A 19,279-nucleotide genomic window follows, 5' to 3' on the forward strand; every position below is an offset into this window, starting at 1 on the left:
GGGGGGGGTGTGAGGGGGTCCTCTGTCTTGTTATTATTATTATTTAAATTTTTTTTTCGTCTTCAGACTGTGCTGGCTGCGGCGGCGGCGGCGGCGGCTGGTCTCTGAGGGGCCGCCGAGGTTAATAGCTATTATGGATGATCCCTGGTGGCAGAGACAAGTGAAGCCGTCACACATGTGATGAGGACACACACCCACCGAAAGACCCCCCAGGGGTAGCGGGGGTGGGGTTGGGGGTGGGGGGGGGGGGGGGGGGGGGGCACAGTGAGGGACACAAGGGAGGGACGACCAAGCTACATTGGCTACTTATTGTAAAATACTGACGGACTTTTGAACTGAAAGAGCCATTCCCATGACACAGTACAAAATTTATAGGCAAAAAAGTCGATTTTGTTTCGTGGTTTTCTCGCTCCGAGCTAAAGGGCAAAGTTTAGCAGCTCTCCTCTCCGCGGTAAGAACCCGATCGCGGCCCGCGGCTACTCATGCACAGCTAGCGCTCCTTAAGGTTGTTCCTGCGTCCTGTTGCCGGCCGCCGTCTTTGTTTTGTCTTTGCCGGGGGGGCATTTAGAGTCACTGGGCGGGGGCTGGCTGGCCGGCTTGCTGCCGGGGGCATGCTTGGTGGGGGAGCTAGGCGTGGCGGGGGCGGCGCTGGGGGAGTGGGACGCTTGGAGGTTCTTCTCGTCTGAAAAAGCTGTTTAATTACGTCAAAGAAGTTACTCAACGGGCTGCCTACACAGACGGGAAGAAAAGAAACAGAGAAGAGAGAGAGAGGAGAGAGAGAGAACAAACAACAGATGAGCAATGGGGTTAACGTGAGGAGGAGATGGAGGGATGAGGAGGAGGAGCAGAGCTGGAGAAATGGAGACTCTTGAGGAGGAAGGGGGGTTGAATTCAGGGGGATTCAGGACGTGGAGCTCGATGGGGATTTTCTTAAAGTTCCTCAGAGTCTCAGTTTCTCCAGCCAGATGGCGAGTCAACCGGAGCGCAGGAAGACACTGTGCAAGTATCAATTAATTAATTATTAGTTAATACTACAGGAAAGAAAAATCTCTTAAAAGAAAAAAAAAAAAGGGATATTTATCTCAACATTTTCCAACATGAATCGTTTTCCTTCACAGGATCCTTCAGGATACAAAGATTTATCAAATCAATATGAGATGCATCAGTGAAAAACATCATTTCGTCTTTAATCTGATTCAAGGAAGGTTTTACTGTCAGAAACTTCAAAGACTTCAAAGACAAAAAAAAAATGAATGAATCCTAAAAAAAAAATTGCTTAGATTTCAGAAAGAAATCTTTCTAACTTCCTTTTTTCTGTCAATTTTTTCTATTCTTTATTTGTATTATGTTACGTTCTTTATTTACGTGTATCCCATGACAGGTTTGTATCTTTGCTCTGAAACTGACCTTGTCCTGGATTCTGTCTTTATTTCTTTTCCCTTGCCCTAACCTCTTATCTTCTTTCATTTTCTTGTTCTGTTCTTTTTCTATATTCTATAAAAGGCTCATGTTTTTGTTTTTTTTTTGTCTTCGCCTCTTGTCCAAGAAAGGAAATTTCCTCTGAAATACTAAACAAACCTTATTAGAGTCTTTGTCCTGTTTCCTGAGATCCTGGTGAAGCTCTCGGTTTTTTCCTCTCGTTACTCACTTCACATTACAACCTGCTGTTCACCGAACAGCTCAAAAAAAAGTCTTCCGACGCTCTGGTTAAAACGCGCCATCGTACCAACATCCATCACAACAACATCCATCTGCTAGTACAGGGCTTGGCTTTGTCAGTGCTTTTCAAACAGTCAAGAATGATTAAACATGCAACAATACAGCACAGTGCACACATTAACACACAGTCACTTGTCGTTGCAGGGGTTAGTCTTCAACCAGTGCGTCCTGCGGTGGTTTAAACTCGGTGTTGATCAGTAACTGTGAAGGAATAACTTACCGTCATCCCTCTGTTACCACTTCTGCATTTAATCTGCTTTTATTTATTTACTTGGTTTTTTTTTTTTTATTTATTTCCCTTTCAGTGAGTTCAAATATGGAAAGCTTCAGAGGAAGTGGGAAAACTCAAGCGATGTCATGCAAAAAAAGTTAGGAGCCATACAAACGCACACGCACACGCACTCGCACACACACACACCCACACACACACACACACAGTGAGAAAACACACCCACCCTATCAAGTCATTTTAGCCACCAGACTCCGAGTCCACCGCTGGTTAAATGAAGGTTGAGATAAAATGACTAAAAGTCTGATTTTTAGAATCTCAGATGTGGAAAAAAATGAGTCTTTTCTTAGATTTACCAAAACTGTATTTATAAAATATTTTAGCTTGAAAAGTAGAGAAACGATTTCCTTCTTTTAGTCATTTTGTTTATGGTCAGGTGCACAGACCTCAGAGTCCCGGCATGGTGAGGAGTGGGTAATTTGCTTTTAAATGTTTCTTATTACTTAAAACACAATGAAATGTTGCTATAATTTCATTTCTTTTTATCTACATAAATATATGGAACTAACTCAGGTACCTTAAAAAACCCAGTTAGGTGATCTGCCGTTCTGTATAGATCTGCTCACTGAGCCTTTGAGAAGAACTGCAGGTTAAATTGGATTATTTTAAGTTTATTTTTAGCGCCAGCCTCCCCCCCGGTCTCTCAACCAAGAAACAGTGAGACCCAGTTGCTGAGGGCCCCGGCTGCACTGTCCCCTTAATGGGCTTTAAGTAGCCAAAAAATTAAATCCACCAAACAGGCAAACAGTCGGTGCAGATCTTTTCCCTCATCCTTGGAAATCTGCTGTCGTCTTTCAACGAACTCACAAATAAACACACTTCTACTCTTTTCTGGCAATAAATCCACACACATGTTAATATTTTCTTAAAGGGCTCATATTATGAAAAACGGACTTTCTAATGGTTTTCCAACAGTAATAATCCTCCTCATACCTGCAATGATGCCACAGAAGTGAAGAAAGTGTGTCCTCTCTACTCCCTGGCTTGTTTCAGGTTTTAAAAAAGTGTGTTGCTCCAACCAGCCAATCAGAAATCAAACCCTATATAGTGTCATCGGGGGGTTTAGCCAATCCCAGTCAAGGTAGGCCCCTTCCCTTTGACTCCTCCCACCATTAGACAGCTCTGCTCTGGCACATGGCGCCACGAGAGGAAGTACTTCCTTCCTCTTCCCATAGATGGGCGTGTGCGGGCGGAGCCAGTCCAGCTCACACAGACACAGCAGATTCTGAATGCAGCTCCTATGAGCCAATATTCAAATGGAGGGAAAATCAAGGAAAAGCTCATGTTTACTTGTTTTGTCTGGTTTTCATTTGAAATGCTTAAGAAATAATGATTCTGACTGTGGGAGGAAACCTGAACCAGAACACACAAGAGCCAAATTGAATAAATATTGATATCAAGAAGCCGGGCCAGATGTGTGGGGTGAGGTTTCACCTCTTCTTTAAATGACTTGTTAAGATGAACCGACTCAGTTAGCTTCAGCACACACACACACACACACACACTCTCTGGTGTTAGTGCGGTCGGGGTGTGCTGGTGGTGGGAAAAAAAAGAAAAAAAAGCCTCCGGAAAGCCGCCGGTGTGTGTTAGAAGCCGGAGTTAGGGTGTTTTTTTGGTTTTCATTTGGATTATTGCTCGGTGCCGGGAGCTCCCGGTGGCTCTGTGTCTTACCACGCTTGGAGGATTTACTGGGCAAAGAGGCCGAGCGCTGAGAGCCATCTGAGAGCAGAGGACAGTGTCAGAAACACCGAGCCGCCCCGAGGCCCCGGCGCTTCAAATACATCACAGTCTCCCCCCCCCCCCCCCCCCCCCCCCGGCGCACGTGAATGTTCAGCTCACACTTTCTGTTTGTTCTCACAAGCAGTCCAAGATAAGTGGACTTAACCGGATGCTGTTGACTGTTGCTGGTTCTTCTGCCCGGCAGCAAAGTTATTCACATCTTGGATGGTAATTAGTTGCTTTAATGTTCAAACTGCTGCTGAGGTGCTCGGAGGTTTTATTCCTCAAAACAGGCGAAGCGGCGGGAAAACAAACATCCGCTGATTCAGTGCATAAAAATGTAAAAGGCTAAATGGGGAAAAATGTATTCTTTGTGGACCAGAAATCCAATACATGGCTCGATACCGTTCATTTTGATGTTTCCCAACTCAACAGAAGTTTTTATTCCAATTGAATTTCGTCAGAAAAAATACAGATTAATCAGCAGTTTTGCACTATAACTATAATTTCAGGTTTATACTTCAGCGTCAGGGCATTTGTGTTTTATTCAGCTGTGACTTGAAGAAAGCACATCATTTATTTTTGGGAGCAAAAGCTCTATTTGTCTCGTTTCTAAGCTAAATAGCACTTCCAAAAAAACCCAAAAAACAATCAATTAAGAATCACGTTTCATTCAGATGTAGGGGATAACTTTTAAACCCTGTGTGTTATAAGCAAAATACATCAACCATTATTCGACGTAATACATTTCAGAGAATCATTTATAATAATTTGCTACAATTCAAGAATATATTTGGATAATTCATTTTATGAAAACCTAATCATAAAAATGTTTGTTTTGATAAACAAAGTCATTTTATGCTCCGATCATTTGTCAGAATTAAGGCCGTCAGAAAATGATTGAACATTCACAGCGGCAGATATTTTTCTTTCAGATTCATCAGTTCCTGTGCACACACACACGCACACGCACACGCACACGCGCACACACACACACGCACACACACGCACACACACACACGCACACACACAGGGCCGTCGGGTCGACGTGTCCGCAGAGACGCTGGGTGTTTCGCACATTTCATTCAACACATGCAGAGTTTCTGTTTCTAACTGCAGAGAAACACCGTCAAATACACAGTTAACTCACATCTTCATGTCAAAGGGATAAAGCATGCTACATTCGATGGTGTGCGTGTGCGTGTGTGCGTGCGTGTGTGTGGTTCTCTTATGTCTGATGGAGCATGCTGGTGATATTCAGTCCATCCAAAACGGCAATAGAGTGAAGCTGTGGATGACGAGAAGCAGGGTGGCATGGAGAGGCAGGCCAGAGCGGATAGAGAGATCAGATAGACAGAGATGTGGGTTATTGGCACATCTACACAGTGGTGGAGGTGGTGGTGGAGGTGGTGGTGGTGCATACAGAGCCTGATAACAGTTCCCATCTGTGGCAGTGAGTGGACACACCGGTGCTCCTGGGTCCACTTCAGAGATAGTTTGGATTTGACAAAAGTCATAGATCAGAAAAAAACCCAAACAAACCCTCCAAACTATCTGCTGAGAGACTCCATGCAGGCGTGTGCAGCGTGTGAGGATGTGTCTTGCAGTTACTCTGCTCCACCACCAGAGGGGACCATTATCAAGTAAATAACCACAGATGTGAGACGGCGTCACAGTAACAGAACCAAACTAACAAGGACAGCCAGAGAACACACAGTCACTCTTTCTATTCTTCCATATTTCTTTTTTTCCGCCACCCCAAATTCATCCGTGTGCTTATAGGCAGCCCCCGAAAAAAGAGAATCTCCAATCAAGTCCAAAGAAGACTGCAGGGGGGGGGGATTGTGTGGTGCGTTTTGTGGCGACCCGACACCATCCCCTCCGCCATAAACGCTGCAAAATGCTGTTGTACACGTGTAAAGTTGTGTAAACACCCATTAGCCTGGCTGAGCGTTAGCCTGTGAGTGTGCCTGTTTCTGCTGAGTCGGCCGAGCTGCTGCTGCTCTATGCGGAGGATAAATTACAGTTTGATGTGCGGCTCCTGAGTGGCTATAATCAGCCCAGCAAATGCACATTTAGAGCTCATTGAATATTGCTACTGTGTGTGTGTGTGTGTGTGTGTGTGTGTATGTGTGTGTGTCGGTGTGCACGCCATGGTATGTGGCAGGGGCATGCACGCGGGGATGCCGTGTGCTAAAAGCAGTGTGCCGAGCCGAGCCGAGCTTAGCTGAGCGGGTCCGAGCCGAGGTGGGCCGCAGGAGTGGCTGGGTAAGGAGGGAGGGGGGAGGCTGTGAGGACGTGGAGGAAGAAGAGGAGGAGGAGGAGGAGGAGGAGGAGGAGGGCTGGGGCGGGGGGGGGGGGGAGGGGGGGGGGGTAGTCGGGGACGAGTGGCGAGGGTGGACTCCACTTACCGGATATCTGCGGCTGGATGCCGGGCTGGTCGTTGGAGCTGAGCAGCTGAGCTTGGATGGTCTCCACCACACGTTTGAAACGCCGGCTCGGACCTGCAGGGCAGAGCAGAGCCGCCTTGTAGTGACGCGCGCTCACCGTCAACACGCATCTAATTAACTAATGAGGCCAAACAGACGCCCGTCTGCTGCAGCAAAACACACAGAGAGGCCGAAGTACAGTGTGAAAGCACCGATGAAGAATGGAATCGTCGACACAACCCGTCGCCTGCTTTATAGCAGAATATTCTACCAGTAAATGTTTCTTAAACGTGGACGGTAAAACTTACCAGAGGAAACAGTGACACTGTCATTTATTCTGCCCCCTATTGGATTTATTAACCGTCGTGGGGAAGGTTTGAACCTGGATCCAGTCAGCTATTTTAATGCAGACCTAGTTTTTCGACAGGGTTCAGGCTCCTTGTTGATTATTGTTCAATATTATTTTAGGATGGATTCGAAATCGATGTCGTCAGGGTTCAACCTGGTTTTCGGTCTCAGTTTTTAACATTTTTACAAGTTGTAAAAATTGCCCCAAGCAGTTCCGATGGAATCTTCTATGAAACCTTAATTCCTAGCAACTCTGACAGTCCCACTTACACATGTGATGTCATCGCTCACATCTAATGCAACTTTGACTGTCAATACTGTCCCACTTACACGTGCGTTACTGGGTAAAAATGACCTCCAGGGTGGTGAGACTGCTGACATCAGAGGTTTAAGTGGGACAGTATTGACAGTCAAAGTTGCATCAGATGTGTGAGATGACATCAGGTGTGTAAGTGAGACATTCAGAGTTGCTAAGAATTAAGTTTCACAGAAGATTCCATAGGCACTGCTTGTTTAAAAGTGGGGTCATGATACAAAAACTGAAATTTCTTAAAATTAATGAAAAAATAAATAAAAATACAAATGGCCTCATGTCACAAACATGTTTTCTGAGGAATACCTAGAATATGAAAATATTGCAACTCTTTGTTTTGAAGATTTTGAAGAATAACAACCCAGTATATTGCCAAAACGCATTGATGTTGAATTGGGGTCATTTTTGACCCCACGTGTGGAAGAGTGTAGGTTCTGGTAGGTTGTGCATCCAAGGGTTAAAGTATCCTCAGTAACTCAGATACCAACTGAGTAGGAATCAAGAAATACAGTATAAGTCGTAAACGGTGCAAATGATATCTACAAAAATAGTGCCAAAAACAAGAGTTTAAATTTAAAGTAAAGACAAGTTTGGTTCATTTAAGTGTTTCATTTTGTCTCTGAGTCAAGTTGACTTTGTATTCTTTGCACATTTGCGAAGATTTGTGAGGTCGGAGGACTATATTTAAAAACTTTTTTTTTTAAAAACAGCAGCTGAGAGATTTAAGAAAAAGAAAACAACATTTATATAAAACATGCATGAACAAAGCTGCAACATCCACCGTGTGGAAAACCGGCGGTGAGCAGCGACCTTGAGATGTTGAGGCTCCTGAACATGGCCACTTGATAAATGTTTCATTGGCACACGTAACACAGAAACTCGCCAAACCCCACATGAACTCTGTCGGCTCGCGGAGAAAACGCCCCTCGTTTTATTTTATTCATCGTGTTATTTTGAACCGTTACGTCAACTCTGTCACCAAATGCTTGAACACAAGTGGAACGAATGAGACGCTTTGTAAAGGAGCTAATCAATTCACTATCTTAGGGGTGAAAATGTCAGATTTTTGAAATAAAGACATTTATCGAGACATTTTTCTTAATTACATTCAAAATGATTAAACATGTTTTAATCATTGTTAAAACCAGCCGATCGTGGTTATTTGTGCCGTTTCAGATGTTTTAAAGCTCAGGCATATTCCCTTCAGACGAACAAAAATAATTAAGTTAAATTGCAATGAAATGAATATTTTCTTCTCCTATTGTTGAGCTTTGTAGATTTATTACGTGACCTTTAAAATGCTCCCAAATTCACAGCTGGAAACCAGCGAACCTGCAGGTCCGTCAGGGAAACGCTGGGAACATTTAATCAACCGCAATTACGGTAATCTATCATCAACTGGGGCTTCTTGGTGTAGAATAACCTCTTTTGTATTCATTACTGCTGCGGAGAGAGTGAAAATATTTACCTTCTTTAGCACAGATACAAATTTCATTGTGTTGTTTTGGCTGCGGTAAACCGCTGAAATAATCAAGTACTCATTATCGACAACTGGCACAACGCTGGTGGTGCGCGAGCTCCGCTTGCTGGTCACCTGACAGCAGGGTGAAGGTGACGGAGTAGATGCCGTTCTCCTTGGTGGCGCTGGTGCTCTCGGTGTAGGTGATGTCCACCTGGAACTTGACCGGCTTCTGGAAAACCGTGGGGCCGGCGGTGGACTTGTACTCGGCCCGGAAACTCGTCTGAGAGATGACGCTGTGGCTCAGACTGGGAATCTGAGGGTGAAAGAGGGGAGGAGGAGGAGAAGACGGAGGGGGGTGGGGGGGGGGGTGGAGTCGCCCATCGTGAGTCATTGAATCAGGTCAGCTGGAGGTGGAGAACCGCAGACCTCGCTCTGAGAGAGGTGGCCTGGTGTTTATGTGCCACACAACACAAACAACTGCAATAAACGATGTATTGGAGAGTCAACAGCCACTCGACAAACACGGAAGAGCGAACTCCGCTCAAGGAACAGTCGCACTCCTTTAAAGACACTATTTACACCACGGTTTCAACATTGTTTGTTCGTCTCTGTTACGTATAATCTCTACTGCTGTCAAAAAGAAGACCTTAAATTAATTAATCGATTTCACACGTGTAACTTGTTAAAAAGTATTTTAACAAGCTTTGCTTGCTTCCATTTTTTTTTTAATTTTGCACTGAGTTGACATTAATTCTATGATTGTCCCTGCATAAATATCCATTACAAGAAAAAAAATTTGATCAATCGCAATTAATTATAGAAAATTGTGCAATTAATTATTTTTTTGTTTTGTTTGTTTTTATCGATTGACAGCATGAAACATCTCACATTCAGTTTCAAAAAGTTAATGTTCCATGATAAGCGTCTCTCTCTGAACCCCATGTGACCTCGCGTGACCAAGACATTAGCCTGATTCAATTTACTCTGAGAAAACACCGGCACGGTTTCCAGAGGTGGCAACGTCTAATCATACTCTATTAATCCTGGCTCATTCAAGTTCCTCAATAAATTCCTCTCTTCTTAATGGATTGTTTCAAAATGATGATGAACCGAAAAGACTGAGATTTACAGAGTTTCTTAACTTATCAGAGATGTGGGTGGACTAAACATTGTAATTCTAACATTTTAGCCTAAATACTTTCGCTTAAGTCCGTTTTACTTACAAATCTTCATGTATTCTTTTTTGGTGCTGCAAGAAATATTAGAAAACGGTTGGAAATGTGCTTCATGCAAAAATAATGATGAAGACGTTCACTTTTTTTTTTTTAATAGCTTTTCCTTTGAACTTGAGACAATACACATTGGAGAATTTCATGGCGTTCAGATGTGCGAGAAAAGGCAGATTGAGGTCGACGGTAACGCGGAAGTGCTCTGTCAGCTTATCAGTTTTGAGTTTCTCCAATTAAAGATGAAAACCTGCAAAAGGAGCCGTCTCGCAGCCGCTCCTCAAACCGCACCGCCAAGCCTGAAGGAACACCTCGGGGAAACACTCCGCAGCCACTCATTTATTACTTTAATGTCTCATTAAACTTGCAACAATTCATCTAAAGCTCATTGCAATGCCATTCGGCGGCGCGGGTGAGGTGCGATGGGATGAATAACGTTTGCATTTTGAAGCAGGCGAAGGCGGAGACTTACAGAGAGAAAGGCGTGGACGATGTCGGCCTTAATGGAGCTCAGAGGCTTGTCTCGGATCACGATGAAAATCTGCTCCTCTTTCTCCAGGTTTATAAAGTTTCCGAACCACGACTTCTTAGCCAGCCTGCGGAGGGGGAGGGAGTCGTAAGTCTGGTTTGTGAAGAATGTGTATATATTGCTTGTAATGGAGATAAAATCAATGTTAGGAAATGAGGCTTTGACATGTAATAACCAGCTACTCGTGGCTATTCCCCCCCTGAGTTATCATGTATTAAACAAATCCACTCCGGTGATATCTGGACTTTCTTTCAGAGCTGAATTAGCTTTCATTCAAACCATCACCATCATATTAGATCCACTCCTCCATTTGAAAAACAAGTCAATACTGGGTCAGCTTAATTCATCTTTACTTAAATTCTTCAATCTGGAGGCTTTCAAGGTTGCTGGTTATTACTCTTCTTAAAAAGCCAAAACTCGAGCCAACTAAACACTGAGATGCAATCTTCCCTTTGTTTGTGAAGTCATTGGAAATTACATCCTAAGTGAGTTGTGCTACCGTTTACCAAGAAATGTTTTGTAATTGCTGATTGAAAATCCTCAAAGTGACAGCTCTGGGAAACGTTCAGAAGCTCAGAGAAGGGAATCTTCTCTGACTTCTTCCTGTTTGATCTCAGTCCAGCGTTTTACACCACCGACCACATTTACTACTACTTCTGAACAGTAAACTGGTATATATCTTTATTAGACACATTCCACTCTCTTGATATCGATGAAAAAAATTTCCTGGACCCATACTGGCATTGTTCCTGGAGCTCCCCAGGGTTCTGTATTAGGACCCATACTTTTCACACCTTACATGAAGAACAATGCTTTATTTGTCACACGTACATCGAATATACGGCAAAAGCTGTTCTCTACAGTTAATTCGTCGACAGGGAGCAATGAGCAGCTACAGTGCAATGCCCAGGGAGCAGGTCGGTTGTGAGATTTAAACCTGCAAACTGACAATCCCAAGTCTACTTCTCTAACCGATTAGGCAATTTTTATTGCCCTTCCCCCCATTTATTTATTTATCTGTTGAGAGAGGAATGATGGTTCCTGCAGAAAAAAACTGTAGTGAGAAGCAGAGCAGTAACTTTCCCTTCTACGTAGATGACGCACAGGTTTAATTATCTATGAAACCAGATAATACTAAATAAAATATATTCAACTGAATACCATTAAGAAGGAGAACCACAAACGGTAATCGGAGATTTTCCTCCAAAAATCTGAAGATCCATGAATTTAACTGAATAATCTTTGTGAATCTATCTGTGACAATGTCATCTTAATAAACCCAACATGAATAAAGCTGCATCCTCAGTTGTACTTCTCTCAAAATGTAAAAAGTCAACCTGTTGATTTGAAATCCACAAAAAAAAAGTAAAAAAAATCACTGCTTTAATCCATCTTTGAGCTAAAGCAGCTCTAAAATAAGCATTTAAAAAAAAAACAACAACATAGATTTACTGAGTCACTCACTCTGGAGAGGAGTCGGGGGTGAGACTGGACATGTCCTCCTGGGTGGGAACTGTGGACACAAACGGAGGCCAAAGGATTTATAATCTGCGGTTGCAGAGATCCGCAAGTCCGACTTGATTTGTTCGCAGAGCAACAATATTCATCCTCATCACGGTTTACTTCATTTTGTCTGCAGGGATTTCTTGGCACGGCGAAGCCGCCGTGAGCAAACTACCTCAACTGAAGTTAAAAAGAGGAGGGGAAAAAAAAAAAAAAAAACGGTCAATTTTCCGCCTTTAGTAATGAGGTTGTTATCTTCTTTATGACTTGGCCAGAGGCTGCAGTTCATCGTGATACTGGAGCTAAACAGAGTTATTAAGCGCTCGGAGATGATTTGCACTTCCTCCCCGGAGCTACATCAGTGTGATGCATAAACAAGTTCTGTGGAATTGATTATCATCCAGATAAGAATGAGATAATATCATTAAAATGTGACCCGGTGGATTTTTCAGGAGGAGCATATTCTAATCCGCCCCTCCCCCCTCCCCCCCCTACCTTGCATTTTCCTGCGGTGGAAGCGTGGCGAGCCCAGGAAGCTGTTCTTGATGGAGTTGAGGCGCGTCCTCCAGGGCATGCCGCCAATGGAGGGGCTGGGCGGCGGCGTGGGGCTGGGCGTGCCAGCCGGGCTGTCCTTGGGCGTGTGCACCGGGGTGCCTTTGGGGGTGGGGAGAGGGCTCCCTCTGGGGGAGGGGTGGGGGGTCACCTGCGTGATGGGGACACATTTGCCGTTGTGGTCAGGGTGCAGGTGGTGGCGGCGGAGGGGCGACATAGGCGGCACCGGGGAGAGGGGGATGGAGAGTTTGGGGGGCACGGTGAGGGGGGGGTGACGCCTCACCCGGGGACTGTTGGGGACGCAGGGGGCCAAGGGCTGGCAGGGCGTGGAGGGCTCGGATTTGGGGGCGGGGGGGTTCTGGGCCGTGTTGGGGAGCGGGTTGGACCTGGTGGTCTGCAGGGGCTTCTCGGACATTCTGGGCTTGGCGGGGAGGGTCTGCGTGCGGGGGTGCATGAGGGGGGACCCCATCTTTGGCTGGTAGGAGTTGGGCGCGCGGGGCCCCACCCCGTTGAGGCGGACCTCGGGGGAGTGGGTGGGACTGCAGTTGGGGGACTGACACAGGTCTGGGGACTGGGGCGGGATGAAGAACCGCCGGTTGGGCTGCGGTCGGTCATGCACCGTGACGCGTGACAGCAGACGTCAGCCAATGAGAAAGCCGGAGGAACAGCGCGGGCCAATGAAGGTTCATTCCCATTTAAAAGAAGGAAGGAAGGAAAAAAAAAAAAAAAAGAACACAGCAGGGAACCAAACAAAAACAGGAGCGTGGCAGATGGGTTGAGAAGTGGAGCAGGCAGGGAGTGGTGAGAGTGCAAGAAAGAAAGAAAAACAGAACATGCGATTAGCACAGTGATTAGCCAATCAGGAGGCTGCAGTGGAGCATTCATGACGCATTAACAGTAGGGATGCACCGAGATCTCAACTCTCAAGTAAAACACCAGCGCCCATTTCCCTTTGAGATCCGCACCCTCAATACTTCCAAAAACGTTTTGAACTCAGAAACATAAAATGGCGCCGTCGAGGATCACTGTGTGCAGTTTTATGTCTTTGAGTGCATTAATTAACAAAGCAATATAAACATTTACGCTCAGTTTTGCTGTTTTAGTGGATTTAACAAGTGAGAGAGGGAACAAGGTTATGATTTGGAGAAACTGGCCTGGCAGAGTTCACTGGGGGAATAAGACACATCATAAGTCAGTAAATCATTTCACTAAGTTTGATCAAACAGGAATAATCATCTGGAGTTTGCCTGCATCCGCCAATTAAAGTTACTTTACAAGAACAATGAACTTTAAAAAGAAATTAAAAATACAAAATTACTAAACCAATTTCATTAAAATTGTGTCATTTCTAGTTTGTATTTCCTTCTATTGCTCCTGCATGAGCTCTGGTTGCAAACCTTTTCACCTGGATATCCAATATTTGGACAAAGCTTCTGAATCATTTCTCTGATTAAAAAATACAAATAAACAAATAAACATTAGGTTGAGATTTTGGTTGGATGCAGATTAACTTCTTATGCGAGAGAATTCTGCTTTATGCAGCCTGCAACTGCCATGCCTGTTAAACTTGTGGTATCTGAGTTTAATTCGACAATGTAGTTCAGCTTGATCTCATTTATATAACTTTCAGTTCTGAGAATAATACAAATTTTCTTTAATCTTTTAAGAGTTAAAAATGCTGTATGGGTGGTGGTGGGGGGGGGGGGGGGGGGGGGGGGGGGCTTGCCTATTTACCTGGAGCAAGTTTTAGCCTGAAGCTCCACAAAAATGTTGTTGAGGAGGTTAAATACATGTGGAAAATACATTTTCGTATCTGACAAACAAACCTTGATCACATTAAGCCAAATGTGAGAAAAAAAAAAAAAAACAGCAGTCAAAATGAGTAAAACTCTGTTCACATTGTTGATAAAAGAAGTATTTGGGATTGCTGTCTGATACATCGGTGCATCCCTAATTACCAGCAAGTGACCCAGCTTGAAAGCGACCAGCTTTAGCTTGGCCCTCCTCAGCGGGAGGGCGGCCGGCGAGCATGCCCCCGTGCCGACGCGTGATGCCGTGGGATGGATGAGCCGATCCGAGTGGTGGAGACCCGCCGCCGAACAAGCGGCAGCTGAACAAACTGCAGACTTGGAGCTCGGGCGCGTCGGAAGCAGTGACTTTTTCTACACCCCCAAAACTTGTAATCGCGCCCCGCGAGGGAATCCCTCACAAAAAAGGTCGGCGTTAAATAACCAGGTGAGGACTTTTCCTTTCTGGTGTGATTACAGCTATCAAGAGTATAATTGGTTTGACACTTGATTATTATAAAAAGCAAACACGTTGAAGAGTTTTAATAAGCTTCAACTGTAAAGGATGTTTTTTTTATGCCTGGAGGGGCTTTAATATTGATGTTGCAAAGCTTGTGTTTGCTCACTTGTGTGTTTAAGTTAAATAAATGTAAGGTGTGAGCACAATGTTTTGAGTTAGTGTTTTAAAAAATGAGCAAAAGTGCTTAATTGCTTACTGCAGTTACAAAGTAGGTACTTATTTTTGATAGTCTTGTACTGCAGCACATCAGGTAGCGGAGGAGGATACGCATTATTCTGAATGAACTTCAGCTTTATGAACTAAAGATTATGGGGAAAAAAAGCTGCAAAAATACTTTTTGTTCCTATTCTAATTCTCAGTTTATGCATTCAATTTCTTATTTCCACTTTCCTCTCATTCACTGTTTTAATTGTGTACGCGTTTGCATTTTTCCCTATTGTTTCCCGCTTTGAGCTGCCAAGTTGCTGAAATGTCCTTGCCTGATTTACAACATTTAAATGTATTTTCAGCAAATTTATCTGAGTTCATAAACTCCCCCCCCCCCCCCCCTTTCACTTGGTATATAAAGTGAAAGTGAAAGACAAAAATCTGCCTCCTCCTCAGTTTGCAGCCCGATAAGCAGACTATAATGTTCTGCACTGAGGAATAAAACAATGACATTCATGATATAAAAAGAAGTGCTTGTGTGTGTCTTTGCGAGGACGTTTGATGGTACACGGGCGGCGTCCTTGCTGAGGGTAACTTAGTAAAAAAGAAAAATGCATGTCTCCGTGGGAGCTGAGGGTTGATTCTCACAGTTTGCTTCGTCTCTTCAGTTTACAAGGATTTAAAAAAAACAAAAAACAAAAAACAAACAAAATGTTTCTCTCTGATGGATCGATTCCGCCGCTCATCCGCGGCTGCATGACAATGTGGTCTGTATGGACATCGATCACCGGATCTCATCCGGAGCTTCAAGTATTTCGGCCCCAGATGGATGCGATGCCGCTTCATGCGAAGCTCGGTGTGACGTACAGCAGTGTTTTTTTTTTTTGTTTGTTTTTTTGAGTGAGACGTGGACATTAACTGTTCGATGAGTCACTTGTTGACTTGAAAAAGTAAGTCTTGATCCCTTTTGATAGTTCTATTAATGGTTCTCTCATCGGTGTGCAACGTTGCTCTACATATTGGTCGTTAAAAGGAAGGTATTGATGGACCGATGATGAGAATAAACTACAACAAGCAGACAGCGACAGGCGTATAGACGGGAGCTAATGGGCTTATTGTTGCTGTCAGGAGGACTGTGTAAGGTTTAAATTATTAAACCAGTGATAAAGGAGATTAGTGGTAGATAGTAATCATTGCAAATTGAAATTTGACCGAGGCTACAGCTCATAGTTATTTCAGTGACCAGGAGAGAGAGTCTACAAAACATTATCATCAAATGCAATGTTAACTGAAACTTAAGTGACTGATTTATTTATTAACAGCGATTAGTTATTTGTGCGTTGTCAGAAAATGTACTGGTGCTACGGTAATGCATCGCTTTAAAACACACGGGTCATTTGGTAAAATGGTTAAATGGCAAAGTGGTTAAAACACTGTGGCCACGACTTCACCACATTCCTGCTGCTAAATATATGCTTTGATATTGTGGTGTGATGTGTAACGGCGACGATACCAAAGTCAACTTCATTCTGAGAATAACAAGAATATGTCAAAAGTTTTGAAATATTTTCACTAACTGTAATAATTGGGGGGGGGATTTGAGTCGTTTCAATGTTTCCTGACAGGACGGTGAGGTTGAATCCGTATGATTGGACAAAGTTCCAGCCGATGCTTTGTGATGTGAGCGACTTCAAGGCGGACAAAAAAAAAAAATCCCAATTGTGACGACCGTCTCAATTTCTGCCTCTGCTGTGCGTCTCGCCGGCTCCGGATGAAGCCCACAGCGGCGTGAGCTGCTGATGACAGGCTGAGGTGGATGGAACCGTGTGTGTGCGTGTGCGTTTGTGTGTGTGTGTGTGTGACAGCATGCCAGCAGAGCCAGCCAGCGAGGTGCAATGTGGGGAAAAAGGAACCAAAAACTAAACGCCAAACAGGCGACACTTACCCGAGGGCTGCTGAGAGGGCTGGTGGACAGACCGGAGGACGCCCCGCTGATCGACCGCGACCTGCACACACACACACACACGCACACACACGCACACACACGCACACACGCACACACACAGAAAACCTGTTGATACAAGCAGACTTGTACGAGGAGACATCAATTGTGTTGTTTAATCCTAACATTGACTCCCCGTTCACAAACACAAATGTTCTTATTTAATTCTATCACATAAACCCACTGCATTCCATGTTGTTTCACGCTGTCGGAACAACTGGGACCCCATCGTGTATCTCTACACCTGCTTTTAATGACGTATGTTATCATTTAACACTCATTTGGAAAATGTCATTAAAAGACACGCTGACGTGACAGTGGTCACAAGTAAACTTTGTTTTTTTTAAGGGTTTTTGATCAAATTTAGGCCCCGTTGACCATGTTTTCAAGTGGAAATGCTTAACGTTTGATGTGTTTTGGTGGGGGGGGGGAGTTGTTTACACAACAACTTTGCGAGTAGATGGACGATAACAATGTCGTGACTCCCTGTCCATATTCTTAGTAGTTTTATTTTGACAGTCACTGTAATAACAATCCAACTTGGTCGTCTACGAATCACTGCGTTCTCACACTGTTGATGTTTATGTCGTGTGATTCTCTGTGTGCGCATGCGTGTGGTTTTATTACAAAACAAACAACCAGCACAAGTGGCCCATTATGAAAACTAGAACATTTTCAGTATTTCTTCCATTTTCACATGAAACAGACATCGTTTTCAAAACCAATGCCTTGCAATTTCTTGTGAAATGAGAATGAATAAATTATGCGTTTTCACTTGAAACGTCATGGAGACGAGGCCTGAGCTTAGCCTACAGACAGTTTACTTTATCGGCGTCCATATTTCCAATTACCCGTCGTTCCCATTGTTTCATATCGTTTGTGAGGTTACACAACAGACATGGATACAGGATGTTAGCTCTTGTTTCAGAAACACGTCCCTCCAAAAGGTCGCAACATTAAAAAATACAAAAAAACCCCCAACATGAACCGTATCCTGCGTTAATGACAAAATGTATAGATGGTTCACACACACACACACACACACACACACACACACACACACACACACACACACACACACACACACACACACACACACACACACACACACACACACACACACACACACACACACACACACACACACACTGAGCCATACGATCACTGCGAAATTCATTAGCTTTGCTTATTTTCCTTCTCTTCCTGTGCTTTTCCATTTTTCATTTACGATTCATTAACTTTCCATTCTTTCCTTCTCCTCATTCTAGCATTAGCCAAAATGTCGTTACGCGCAAGTGCACACACACACATACAGTTATTTGTGCTTCATGAGGACCATGGTTCTAACAATCCCACGTAGGACTGTGTTTTTCTTAAAACAGTTAATAGGTCTATAAAAAACAGAAATTTTGTGACTAAAAGTTTCATAGTGAGCCTGAACACAACACTTAAAACCATGATGCTCGGTAGGTATTTTGTTTTCTTGACATCTACGGGGACTTATTGAACAATCACATAAATACAACACCTTCCATCGCATTGCATTCACTTTATTGCATTAATCTACCGAAGACTTAATGTCACATAACTTCTACTCTGGAGCGCGAAGGGTTTCATGTGACCGTTTGTCCTCCCGGTGACGGCAAGTCCCCATAAAATGACTTTTTTAAACAGCTTTAAGCTCAACCAAAAAATGTACAGACCCACCAAGGGCTATGAAGACGAGGCAATTTAATTACCCATAGACAATGGCTTTGTTTGATGTGAAAAATGAAAACCGTAAATCAAGATTAAGCATGCTTGATGACACAAACAGCTGTGATGTCATCACACGAGATGGTATTCCTCATGGTGGAGCATCTCACTCTCTCTGGTATCGCTTAATTACAAGGACCGCCTCTGAGACACATATATATTTATATATATTCACCATCCAAACTAATATAAAAGCAGATTAAAAAAAACAAACAGTGCACCATTGTTAAATCCAAAACGAGGTCTTATACATTTAATGTCTCGACCTCATTATTTTACGATTTATTATTGGCTTATTTACATGATATCATGCAGTAACTCTATGGGTTGTTCTGTGTAATTACTCTACTTATTTGAAGAGGAAGGGTAGTCCATATCTTTTTTTTAATGGAGTCAGCTTCTACGGTCAGACGCTGTCCCTTCCGTCCCCCCCTCCATCACTAATCACTGCAAAACACAGCTGGCTATATTTTCAGGGTAGCAACGATTTGCAGAACACAGATTGATTAGCAGATTCAAGATTGCGATTGTGGCGTCACCACATTGGGTCTTTGATCATCTTAGCCAAGTGGAATTAGCATAATTTACCCAGAAGCAGCATGCTACCAGTAATTAAGTGAGCGAATCGTTGTGTGTTGGACAAGCACATTTCTATTTTGTTCACTATCAGTGCAAGTTAAGACTGTGAGATTACCATGGATCCAGCTGAGTACGCCAGATATCAGTTGTATGGAGGGTCAGCAGGTAGTTTTCCACATCAGCAAGAAGCCAGACATAATATTCCTATAAACGTGTTTGCCGACGTGTAGTGGTTAAAGTCTTTATTTGAAAACTTTAACAAGAGTCTGCATATAGACAGTTGTTGTTCACACGCATATTTTTTTTTTTTTTTTTAATATACATTTCACAGTTTTGTCCACCACTTCATATTTTCAATCAAGATTCTATCCTCAAAATTATTAACTCCGGCGAGTTTGCG

The 19,279-nt window shown here is 43.6% G+C and overlaps 1 protein-coding gene across 1 annotated transcript in view; it reads right to left on the reverse strand.

Moving 5' to 3' along the window:
* Window positions 1–500: 500 nt before the first annotated feature.
* The window catches only part of LOC308140074 (serine/threonine-protein kinase BRSK2-like), a gene marked incomplete at its 3' end in the record, with an annotated part of 159,408 nt that continues 140,629 nt past the window's right edge, over window positions 501–19,279 (reverse strand). The window contains 9 exon segments of the mRNA XM_080509737.1: window positions 501–691; window positions 694–729; window positions 3,680–3,727; window positions 6,139–6,231; window positions 8,412–8,592; window positions 9,978–10,101; window positions 11,499–11,547; window positions 12,033–12,240; window positions 16,489–16,549. Of these exon segments, the coding sequence (XP_080365863.1) occupies window positions 501–691; window positions 694–729; window positions 3,680–3,727; window positions 6,139–6,231; window positions 8,412–8,592; window positions 9,978–10,101; window positions 11,499–11,547; window positions 12,033–12,240; window positions 16,489–16,549 (991 nt within the window).

This window comes from Blennius ocellaris (genome assembly GCF_963422515.1).
Source record: "Blennius ocellaris genome assembly, chromosome: 1".
Classification (NCBI taxonomy): Eukaryota; Metazoa; Chordata; class Actinopteri; order Blenniiformes; family Blenniidae; genus Blennius; species Blennius ocellaris.